The 12,714-nt window shown below is 37.9% G+C and overlaps 1 protein-coding gene across 1 annotated transcript in view; it reads right to left on the bottom strand.

The window, feature by feature from the left end:
• Window positions 1–2,008: 2,008 nt before the first annotated feature.
• Window positions 2,009–12,714, bottom strand: part of MEIOB (meiosis specific with OB-fold) — an 18,681-nt gene continuing 7,975 nt past the window's right edge. Inside the window, exons 5-13 of the mRNA XM_024212472.2 lie at window positions 10,824–11,019; window positions 9,563–9,663; window positions 8,423–8,475; window positions 8,229–8,324; window positions 6,652–6,753; window positions 5,836–5,989; window positions 4,785–4,968; window positions 3,722–3,808; window positions 2,009–2,772 (exon numbers count right to left, since the gene is read on the bottom strand). Of these exons, the coding sequence (XP_024068240.2) occupies window positions 2,662–2,772; window positions 3,722–3,808; window positions 4,785–4,968; window positions 5,836–5,989; window positions 6,652–6,753; window positions 8,229–8,324; window positions 8,423–8,475; window positions 9,563–9,663; window positions 10,824–11,019 (1,084 nt within the window). The 3' untranslated portion in view covers window positions 2,009–2,661. The remainder of the gene's footprint in view (window positions 2,773–3,721; window positions 3,809–4,784; window positions 4,969–5,835; window positions 5,990–6,651; window positions 6,754–8,228; window positions 8,325–8,422; window positions 8,476–9,562; window positions 9,664–10,823; window positions 11,020–12,714) is intronic.

Here is a 12,714-nt window from a genome sequence, read left to right as displayed (position 1 = left end):
CAATATATAGTATATTTACAGCTGATCTGGTAATTAACTTGGAAATACATGTCCTCAAAATCATGCACGTGATTGCCAGGAGGTCTCGTTAACTGCAGCACTGCGTAAGCCTTCTGGTGGCCGATTACCAAGAAGAATACTCATATACTTAAAGTTAAGCACATGCCAACGTGTTTGCAGGATCAGAGCCAGGGCCGGCTCCCGGCACCAGCTTGGCAAGCAGGTGCTTGGGGCGGCCACGCCGGAGAGGGGCGGCACGTCCAGCTATTGGGCGGCAATTCGGCGGACGGTCCCTCCCGCTCGGAGCGAAGGACCTCCCGCCGAATTGCCGACGCAGATCGCGATCGCGGCTTTTATTTTTTTTTTTTTTTGGCTGCTTGGGGCGGCCAAAACCCTGGAGCCGGTCTTGATCAGAGCCCTAGTTGTTACTTATGAAACTGTAGCCGGTACAACACTTTTGGACTGAAATACAATTTTCATGTATATCAATTCTTTAATACTGCTGCTAAACCCTTGTTATTGTGAAACAAGGATCTGAATTAACCTAGCAAAGTGTCTTGTCCAATAGAAAATCCCCTTGATACTCTCAGCATTGAAAGTTCACAGCTTCTGCAGAAGGCCAACTTAATGAGAGGAAAGATCAGCCTGTTCCAGAAGCCCAAAACCCCACAAACAGCTTTCCACTTAACATTGTGCATAATAGCAGAATTTCTGTTAGTTTATGGCTGGTCACCTGGTACTGGCTTTCCTTGTTTCCAGGGGCTTGGTAACATCAAAATACAGCAAAAAAATATAATATTTTCATAACTATACTTTCCCATGTAAACAGTTCCTGTTATCACAGCAAAGTTACAAGTTCATGAGTGGGGGGAAAAGGTGGCCAGTGCACTCATGTATGCAGAAAGATGTAGTCCACAGACATTTTAAGATGTGGTATATATTGTGAAAAAGTTTGAGATTCCCTAATTTAAAAAAATCCCTTTTCCTCCTCAAATATAGCTGTGCAGCAAATAGATGAACCTAGAATAGGAGTCATGCATAACCAAAAGGAAAGGGGGCGTGGGCTTAGCAGTGGGTTAGCAGCTGGTAAAGCTTTTTGGACAGAGAACTTTTCAGTGCAAAGGTATTCTAGTCACATTTTTTATATCTGGGATGTGCATCTTGGGCCTTCTGTTGTTCTTCCCTCACAGACTTCCATTCCTGAAGTAAGTCAGGGAGAGCCATTCATAGCATGCTTTGGGCTCTATCTTCCCATACGTTGTAGGATCTCATCTATACTACAAATAGAATTGTACTGAGGACCTGGTTGCAACCACAGTTATCCTCTAATACAGTTAAACTATGGTTTCATTTTAAAGCAGACAGCCATGTTTGGAATCAACAGCTCATTTTGTTAGCTTTGGACTGTGGTCCCTTCTAAGTTCATGTCAAGCTGACTAATTTCTGTGGGAAAAAACACCTCCATGTCAGAACCACCCCCATTCTGAGGAAATCTGCGGACAAGCTCGATGCATTGTCATTCTTGAGAAGTCTGACTGCCATATGTAGAAATTGAGTTGAGGAGTCTACATGACTCCATTGTGGAGAAGCAGGAAGCACAGAAGGTCTATTGTGATGGCTCTTAATCTTTCCAGAGTACTGTAACTCTTTCAGGAGTCTGATTTGTCTTGTCCCCCCCAAAAAAGTTTCACCTCACTTAAAAACTATGTGCTTACAAAATCAGACATAAAAACACAAAAATGTCACAGCACACTATTACTGAAAAATTGCTTACTTTCTCATTTTTACCATATAATTATAAAATAAATCAATTGGAATATAAATATTGTACAGTACTTACATTTCACTGTATAGTCTATAGAGCAGTATAAAGTCATTATATGAAATTTGTTTGTACTGACTTCGCTAGTGCTTTTTATGTAGCCTATTGTAAAACTAGGCAAATGTCTAGACGAGTTGATGTACCCCCTGGAAGACCTCTGCTCTGCGTACCCATAGGGGTACATGTACCCTTGGCTGAGAACCACTGGTCTATTGTGTTTTGTAGTTTAGAGTTACAGGGATTTTCCCCAAAAAAGAGTGAGTATCCTCTTTGGCTAGAGAACACAGAACTTCAGTGGGCCAGCAGTCAGAGAAGATCATTTTTGGCTAGAGAGAATTCTGGTTTTACTGCATTGTGATCGCTACTCTCCAATGCTATATGAGATCACAGATCGTATTTACCACAATAAATCAAGAATTATAGTTTTAGAATTTCTTTCCTATGGGGTATATTGTAATAAAAACATGTTGGCAATTTAGATTAAATAACTGTTTATTATTCTTTTGAGCATTTTTCAAAATTTATTATAAACAATGAAAATTGTTTCCTTTTCTACTTAAGGGGCTTAATTCAACAGAAAGTGCATCTAGATGCCAGACAGATTTTTTCCTAAAATGGCCCCTAAATAAACTTTTCTAAGAAGAATAATATAAAACAGAAAGATCAAGAAGATATAGGCCCATTTGTAAAGTTCAGTAATAAACCTGTTTCTCTTTTACCAATCTAAATACATTTAACAAAATACAAATATTGCATCAAACATCTTTTTTTATAATAATGTCGTTTCAATGCAGTACAACCTTTTTAAATCCTTCCAGCTGTTAAAAAGCCAAACAATGTTATTTTCTTCCGTTTCCTGACAAGCTCTGACTGGCCTCTACAGGATCTGCTAGTTTGCATGAAAGCAAGTTCACTCTCAATCCGGTTCTCAAACTGGGTGACAAAACCAACTGTAAAAATAAAGAATTGTATTTTTTTCTGCAAAACATTTCAAAACGTCTTGTTTTCAAAGTTATATACAATATCTCACGCCTAAATGAAGCATATTGCTTATATGCCTATGAATATCGAAGATAAATGCTTCCATTTTATGGGAACCCGAGACTGTGTGGGCTAAGGAGAGGTACGTGTTATAAAGAGTTAAGTTTAATGAATGTTAAATAAAAGTTTGAAGCCAGGTTACAGTAGCTCCATAACAGGCCATTTTATTTAAAAAAAAAAGGGAGTACCATACAGTGCACAGTAAAGTGTATGATTTTAAAAAAATCAGGAATGTTGTATCAAAGCAGCAAATGTTTTAACAATTCACTTCTCCAGCTGTGTGGGTCTGTATTATTGCCATTCCCAAGACAGATAGAGACTCTAGATACTATCATATTCCCTTCCCCAAAGGCAAAGCCATGTGTTGTTTTTTTTAAGTTTTAATTTGCATAATTAAATACGAAAGGTAATATTTATACAATCCTAGACACAGTACGATATAATCAAACATGTAACTTGGTCCCTGATCCTACAAACATACACATGCTTAAGTTTATGCACATGAGCAGTCCTAATTAAGTCAATGGTACTAATATGTTTACAGTTAAGCACATGCACAACTCTTAAGAAGACCAGGGCCCTAGTCAGCAGTGGCCAGATCCTGCCGGCCTCACTCAGATTTTGCCTGAGTAAGGCCTAGAGAAATAGCCATCCTGCTGTCAAAACCCAATAATGAGGACATTTATTTTCTTGTATTATATTGTATTATACAACAATTATATGCATATAAATTCATACACCATTTAACTGTCAACAAGTACACTAGGTGACTATCTTTTATTTTAATATAAAAAAATCCTTTCCCTAACTGACACTAACAAATGGTTTACTTGTTTAGTGATAACACTACATACTTACTTTAAAATAAATTTTGCTTCGTTCCAGAAGAAGGTGCCATTTTAATGCTGTCTTCTGCTCTTCCGTCAGAGTGAGGAATTCATGTACCTGTTGAAATGATCAAACAACATACTTATTTCTGAAACACATAAAAATATACATGTGAGTGAAAATCACTTTCAGAAGATATTAGAATGACCACAAACCTAATGCCCTCAAAGGAAAATGTAAAACTTATTGTTCCAACAATCATACCTCACAAAAAAAAAAAAATTAGCAAACAGAAACGCTTCCCACCGACTGGCGGATGGAAAGAGAGAGAAGCTGTTCACTTTAATAAACTTGTAAAGCTATCAAATATCACAGAGATGCATGTTTTATAATTACATAGATATATTGAGTAGAATAAACTGCTTAATGTTCAGGGAGGCAGATTAATGGAAATATCAATTATGTCTCCAGGAAAGTGAAATTTTTAAAATGAAAAAATAGGGATCTTCCGTTGAATGTCTTTTAATCAAAGTAAGGTTTTAAGAGGATCAGCACCGTTATAAATTCTTAAATAAATTTAAACATGATTCCTTCTTTCTAGGCATTTGTTAGTTCCTATTCTTTGACAGGTGCAGTAGCTATACAGTAGAATCTCAGAGTTACGAACCAGAGGTTAAAACTGACCAGTCAACCACACCCATCATTTGGAATCAGAAGTACATGATCAGGCAGCATCAGATATATATATAGATATATATAAAAGCAAATACAGTAGAGCACTATGTTAAATGTGAACTACTAAAAATAAAGGAAAAGCAGCATTTTTCTTCTGCATAGTAAAGTTTCAAAGCTGTTTAAGTCAATGTTCAGTTGTAAACTTTTGAAAGAACAACCATAACTTTTTGTTCAGTTACAAACATTTCAGAGTTACGAACAACCTCCTTTCCTGAGGTGTTCGTAACGTCGAGGTTCTACTGTGTAAGGAGTACAAACATAATATAGCAATACTAGTAATTTTTGGCTTGCTTCACACAGCTTGAACTTCACACTCTTAGATCAGATCAAGCAGGGGAAACTGATTTCTATTATTTACCGTGCAACTTAATGTTTCCTCAGCTACAACATCTGAGAGGTTACATGAACGTAGAGTGCCTGTGTGATCTGTAAGATCAACTAGTAAATCAAAACTGGTAAAGACAGACTTAGCATCTGAAGTGTTGTCATTGCAGAAAGTGCATGTGTTTGACATTTCATTGACCACATAGTGGCACCCTGAACTGCAAGGAACAGGAAAAGACAAAGTATTAATTACAACAGGTATACGGTTATTTATTGTCAATTTGAAATTGTTCCCTAGACCACCTGACCTTCCTCCAAGCCCACCCCTCCAATGGACTCTTCCTTCCAGCCAGATTCCTTCATCTTTTACACTCATATAGAGACAAACTGGCCCTTACTCTCCTCTCTCCCTCCAAAGGCCGAGAGGGCAGGCCCTATCTCTAATCATCTCTGACAAACTACTATATCTGAAACCCTCCATTCAGGGCCGGCTCCAAGTTTTTTGCCACCCCAAGCAAAAAAAATTTCCTGCGCCCCCCCCAGTCCCGCCCCAACCTTCCCCGCTCCATTCCAACCCCTTCCCCAAATCCCCAGCCCCACCTCCTCCCCCAGGCACATCTCATTTCCCCTCCTACACCTCCCTCCCAGGCAAGCCTGGGAGGGAGGGGGGAGAAGCGGAGTGGAGGTGCGCTCGGGGGAGGAGGCGGAGATGAGCTAGGGGGGAGCAATTCCTCTGCCCCCCCCCCAGGGTTACTTCCTGCGGCCCTCCCCGCGCCCCCCACTGCCGCAGCTCACCTCCGCTCAGGGCCGGCTCCTGGCTTTTTGCATCCCAAGCAAAAAAAAAAAAGAAAGGGAGCCGGAGTGCTGCCCCTTGGAAAGTGCCGCTCCACGCACATGCTTGGAGTGCTGGTGCCTAGAGCCGGCCCTGCCTCCATTCTAACAAGACCAGATCCCCCCCATGCAGAGAAGTTTCATTTTACTTTCCTGGAACTAGGCTAAACATTGTTTGATCTCAGTTGTGTTGGGGTAAAGGAGAGGAGGGTAAATGTTTTTTATATAAATTTAAAATATAAACAGCTGCTTACCACCTGTTTCGTATAATTTTAGATGTATCAGTATCAATGTTCAATGTAGAAATATAAGCGTAAATAATGCCATAGACTGGTTCAGGTTTTCCCTCATTCTGCAAAGCTTTTACCTTTAACTGCTCCACAGTATAAATGTCAACTATAGTCTGCACTAAAGTTGAAAGGAAAATGTTAAATATGTCCAAGAAAACACCACTAAATAAAAAAAAAAAAAAAAAAAGGACAAAGTTCAAAAAGGAATATTGGGTCTGATCTAAAGCCCATTTGAAATCAACAAAAAGACTCCCATTGACCTTAATGGGTTTTGGATCAAGCTCATAATTAATATAAAAAAGTGAGACATTCAATAAAGAACATACCGAAGAAGTAAGAGCTCCAACCCAGAGAAGATAAGTTTTACTCCAAAACATTTTCAAATAAAATATTTGTCCTATTTATTGTGTGCTTCCTTTTCTAAATATATTCATATATAGGTATTTTATAAATAATAGTTTGCCCTGTTTTCTTATTTATTCAAATGTATTCAGTTTAGGTCTCTTTCCCCAAGGCCAGTGCACTTCCAAGAATAGTACGTCAAGCTGTTTGCAAGTAAGCACAGCCATCCACATTTGAGGTACACAACATTGCCAGGCAATTTGTAAAACAGCTCGATAATGGTCAGGTCCTGAAATTCTTAAACAGGTGAAATTTTCCATTGAAGTCAGTGAGTTTTACCTCTATAAAAACAGCTGCAGGAACAGGCCCGAAAAGCAAATGACAGTACTACACAACCGAGTCACATTAAATCAAAGGAATATCTGGAGGAATGCTTACAATTTATGGATTCTTTTAACTGATCCTCCGTTATATCATCCAAAGCTCCCGTTGCTGCACTCTCTTTTATGAAGTTGAAAAGAATATTCGCTTCTGGTGTGTCTTGAAAATATAAAATAAAAATTAACTATGAATAAATGTCCCCTGCAAAAAATGACAAGTAAAATGTCTGAATTCTGAAATTATTGCTATTTTTATTCTGGTAGCAGCAAGGCCACATCAATCCGCAGTGAGCAGAGAGATGCTTCTCTCTTTCATTCTTCAACCATTAATACATATATGGGATGCACGAAGGAAGTGTAGATGGAGGTGCAGCAGGGAAACCAGAAATTATTGTTCACTCGGCACCTGACTGCCTCTTCCTGCAAGAGGGGAAAAATACTCTAAAAATATGAGCAAAATGCTACAGTAGCAATGCCATACCATCTCAGTAACACAAGGACAAAGGCCTAGGAGGAGTGGGAGGGCCACTTAGGCCAGGGAGTCAAAGTAAAACAGGCCCAACCCTTCCACACAGATTTGCAAAGTAGAGATTCCCCTGTGCACCATCCATGCACCGCACTTTTCCCTGGCATCAGGACCAGCTCCAAGGTTGCCACTCTCTCTCCTGCCATGGCTACACCTCTTTATGGAGTTCTTGTCACAGTGAGGGAGCTAAGCATCTATATATGCGCCAAATGTCCAGAGACTGTGGGGCACAGTCAATAGGAAGTAAACTGTGTTTAGCAGCTCTTGGCTGACTTTGTCCTCTCTCCACTCCCCAAAATCTAGAGTCCCCAACATATGATGTTCACACAAGGGTCTTCCATGGACTCGAGTGAAGTGACTGGGAGCCCTGCTGCTGATCTGACGTTCTCCTGCACAGACACCGACTCAGCTCAGATCTTCACACGTTCACTCCTTCCACCCCACCCACACAATGGAATGAGAACATCTGGCCCTCAGAAACGATGCAACTGTTAATTTTACAAAACAAGCGCAATGCTATTTACAGGAGAGACAAAGCCTTATGAGAATGCTTCCAACTGGTGAAGATGACTCACTGTGTAGGCAGCTAGTGTTAGATCAGGCCATTCTTTTCTTAGTTAAAATTAAATTTTCATATGTCTCTGCAAACAGACAAATTATGAATACGCTGGGCCAAATTCTGCACTCAAATGCTCACATTCATTGCTCACTGAAATCAGAAGATGCATGTGAGAAGCTGAGGGCTGAATTTGACCCAAGAACTCTACCTATTAACCTACAAGTTATTTTTACTGGGTTTGCATTTTGTACCTAATAGAGAAAGAAAAAAATATTCATGTCACAATGCTTAATAGGAGACTCAACTAAGTTTTAACTACTGATTGGACAGTTGTGCTAAATATTACAATGCTAGGTGTTATAGAAAAACCATTAATAGGTGAGATAGACAGAAATTAGCTATTGTATGTGGTGACATTTTTCTTTAGCTAAAGCTTCAAAATGTCTTTTAAATTCTAATGCAAGCTAAATTTGAACCAAAAAGTTAACACTTTCACTTGAATTATTTATCTATTATAGCCTACAATATGTGGGCTTTAACAATCTCTTACCTGGATTAGTTGTAAAAATGGTTTTTGATATAACAGTCGCAGTCATGCAGTTCCTAAATTTGTCAAAATTTATTCTCAGCTCTGATGCAAATATTACTGGATGCAAAAACATAATTCTTTGTTATTTTAAATAAGTATCACACTAAAGATAAAAAACAGCAGAAATCTTTCACAAAAACATAGAAAAGGGATACCTGTTTCTCGTGGCATCCAACTCTGCGCAAGCTGGATAGATTCATTATCCCAACTAAATAAAAAAAAACTGTTTATTTAATAGTGAAAGCATTGGGAACATGGGTGACAAAATATGAAAAATAGTAGGGATTAGCATTTATGCCATTAAGGAGCATTTATTCCCCTCATTCTTCCCCAAAATATTAAACAAAGATCTATTTATAGGTGAAAATGGTCAGAATGACCCCAGTCCAGCCTTTAATTGTGCATGAACACTTCTGTGTGCATACCATTATTTGTATATGCAAACTACTGGGTTTATATAACCTGTATTTGTATGCTATGTGCACAAGCACAAATGCTTTTGGGTGTACAGATTATATCACCTGTACACCCAAATGGTTATGCAAACACAACTACAGGCATATTTTGAAAATATAGCCCACCAAGTAACTACAAAACTTTCCTACGTTATTTCTAAGTGTTTGTTTTCATTTTAAACCCATTTTACCTAACTCCACTTCCCATTATTAATTCTGCTTTAGTCTTTTATCATCTTTTATATTCCCTTTTTAACTGTTTGGTTTGTGGAGGAAATGCACTGCACCTACAGCTATTTTAAAATGGCAAGTGCTACATAAATGCATATCTAATAGTATGTTTACTTTATATTTGCTAGGAGATTTAATTATAAAACTGTTTACCTGTGAATGTGCTGATAGGCATGTATAAGTACATTCATGCAAAGGCAGACCTATGTTTGGGAGCAAACAATACACCTCTTTGCATAAATAAAATGTCTATTGGTCTGATTGGCAACAGTTTCTTTATTATTCCATACCATTGATGACCTTCCATAATTTATTTGTAGCTCAGCTTCACTCTGACGCTCTTGAGCTGTAAGTTTGTCAATAACTCATAGAAATAGAGAACATATCCAAGGTCATTATCAGATATCCTTTATATGTAATATTGTTTAATGGATACTGCTGCCATTTAATAAATATTGCTGCCTCATCACAGTGGCCACCCAATTAATACTGTATTTCAATTAACTAACTACAAGATTATGGCAATATTTACTACATTCAATTTATTCTCTCTTTATCTACCCTTGCTTTAATTTGTGTATTTGAATAATGATTTAGTACATAATTTACCAAATCATTGCAAAGGACAACTCTGTTTCATCACACAGCTTTACTTCACACCTCTGACCTTTCCTTTTGTCTGAAGTGGTAAAGTACTTTGGCTCCCCAACCTTGAAAAGTAAGAAAAATATTACTATTCACCTAAAATATATAGAAGAATTAAAAAGAATCAAGCTAGAAAGGAAGAGTCAAAATGATTAAAATATATAAAAAATGACAACAAGCAAGAATACAGAAGGAGTTTGCATCCCTGACCATCTTAGCTAAGAGCCACTGATGGCCTGTCCTCCATGAACTTATCTAATTTTTTTTTGAACCCAGTTATAGTTTTGCCTTCACAACATCCCCGGTGACAAGTTTCATAGGTTGACTGTGTGTTCTGTGAAGAAGCAGAGTTTGACGGTGTTGTCTTTAACCCCCAGAGAAAGGGCCAAACTTGTGTATTTCATAAAAACTGAATGAGTTATATATGTGAAGGTATCCACGGACACTCTGGTTTACTTTGAAAAAATGTTGATTTCCAGATATGTATATCGTCTATGCATGTGCTGAGATGATCCCAAAACAGTGTGTGATTTGGAAGGTTTCCATTCTCATAAATCTCCACTGAAATCACCTATGCAAAACCTATTTACTGAAAGTACCAGGATTTGGCCTAGTGTGTACACTTGAATGTATTTCAGAATAGCGGGATTGATGTTCATAGACAGACCATCAGTACAGTAGTTGCAATAAATTCCTGAACATATCTGGGGCTCTTTTGTGATCTCAAATATGCAGGTGTACCTTGTGTTCTCAAACCTCTTGATATTATATTTGCAAAGCAGATCTTTTAAGCTACAGTATGTGTTGGTGTGTGCCTGCAATTAGAGCTTTACACATCCCAAAGAAGTCCTAGCATCCCAAAACTTAAATATTACATTTATTAACTAATTTTATAATCTAATTTTTACTTTATAAAAGTGGACTTGTATGTATGATATGAACATTGAAATAAGTTATCCCCTTGCATTTTTGTATCAGAGAAAGCAATATATTATATACACATCAATCCTTATGTTGCATTTTCTTATGAATATTACAAAATAATTAATGTCACTTGTTACCCTTACTTTGTATTAACTCAATCCATATGACTGCAGACCAAGACAAAAGAAAATCATTGCTTCAGGCAGCCATGACCCTGTAAATCTAGATCTACACTGAAATCAATAAGGGCTGCAGCAGAAAAAAAAACCCTCTTCATTTTGTTGTAGCACTTCTAACTTACCGACTTCACTGCTGCAAGCACATTAATGATTCTTCCATCAAGGCTTTGCCCATTTGCAACAATGTCACCCAGAGAATAGTAATCCTGAGGATCCTTTACAGGTACATGCAACAGGGAAAGCAGCTTGGTGTCCACTTCATAGTGGCAACAAATTTTGACCACTGAATGAGTCTCACTGAGCAATAATTTGTAGCAGCTAAATTGAATACATAAAAAACGTATTTTACACATCACTAGTACACTATCCAGTGAAAAGTTACATCAATTCATAGCGAACAATGTCAGTTGATGTTTTTCTATAGGATTATTACTGAGGACGATAAAAGGTTAGGAAATGCAAGTTGTTATATCTTGATAACAACATATCAGTTTTTCATCCTAAGGAAAAACGACATGATTATGTTACACTTCATAGATATTTACTACCAAGAAGTCAACATGCATTATTAACAATGTAAAACATAAATCCATCATCCTTTCAGCACTTCACAAGTAGTTTTTATTTTGTGATATATACTCCATGTAATGAAACATTTAAAAAGTGCTTTACAAAGTGTTAAATTACATACTATTAGGGTAGCAACTCAGTAACAATGTCTATAGTACTTAGATTGTAAACTTTTGGGGACAAATACCAGTAATACTACTATTAATAAACACACACACACACACACACACACACACACACACACAGGAAACATTAGCCAGGATAAAGGAGTTCCCTCTCCACAGATTCAAATGCCTGAAGAATATATGAGAAAAGGAAAAGGTCTTTGCTTTTCCTTCTCAAACAAATAACCCTCAATCGATATCCCATGCTGCAATTTGGGTAGATAAGGTTTGACTCAGTTGTTCAACATCTGTGACAAACTCCGCTCTGAGTTAGGACTTACAGGGCTAGTTAATCTCATTGTGCCATCTCAAATTTTCAGATACCTTTCACAAAGTTAACTGAAACCAAAATAATGGTGATACCATGTAAACTATTTTTAAAAAATAATGCTATAGTGTACTAAACTGCCTTCCAGCTAAAGACATGCAAATGGCTTTTGACAGGATTAAACATCTTTCCATAAAATTATTAAGTGTTTAATTAAACACAATGGGGCACAGTCATCCTTGGAATAAATTCAATTAACTTCAACATAAGTTATTGCAGGCATAATGTAAGTCATGCTTAGCTACTGAGGATCTTTACTATATTACTACAAAAGCCAAAGGTCCACATCATGACTAAATACGTTTTCCTTGTAAGACTGTTTGGCAGAATATAGAACTATATATTGTTCAGGACCCACAAGTGAATGACGACAGACACATGGATACATTTTAAACAGCAGGCCACAACTTTATTAAAATGTAACATCACTGTCTGCCCCGTTTCCCCATACCAGGCATCTGAAGTGGGTCCAGTGTGGGTTTTATAGGGCAACTACCATATAGCTCACAACTCTCAGGCAGGGCCGGCTCTAGGTTTTTTGCTGCCCCAAGCAAAAAAAAATTTGGCTGCCCCCCCGCCAGCCTTGGGCTCTCTCTCTTCCCCCCCACCGCACCTTCCTGCCACCCCAGCCCTAGGTCACTGGTAACTCGCTCCCAGGGCGGGTCATTCAGCAGGAATTTTGGATGGGCACAGAACACAGACAGGATTGGTTCCCATATGGTTACAGAACTGCAGTAAAGTGGAACAATTTTCAGCTTGTGTGATTGGAGGCTATCTGGATGCATATTATAAGACTGTCCTACATAAATGAGGAAAAGTTGAGGTGCCTTTATTATTCTTTTGTTCCATTCTTTGTTTCTATGGGGAATTTGCCAATGCAATTTCACTGTCTTCCTTTTAAACAAATAAAACCAAAACTAAAAAAAAAAAAAAAAAAAAAAAAAAAAAAAA

Source organism: Terrapene carolina, unplaced genomic scaffold (assembly GCF_002925995.2).
Source record: "Terrapene carolina triunguis isolate 2854851 unplaced genomic scaffold, T_m_triunguis-2.0 Scaffold93, whole genome shotgun sequence".
Taxonomy (NCBI): domain Eukaryota; kingdom Metazoa; phylum Chordata; order Testudines; family Emydidae; genus Terrapene; species Terrapene triunguis.
Note: the sequence above shows the minus strand (reverse complement) of the source record. Positions and strands in the feature narration are given on the sequence as shown.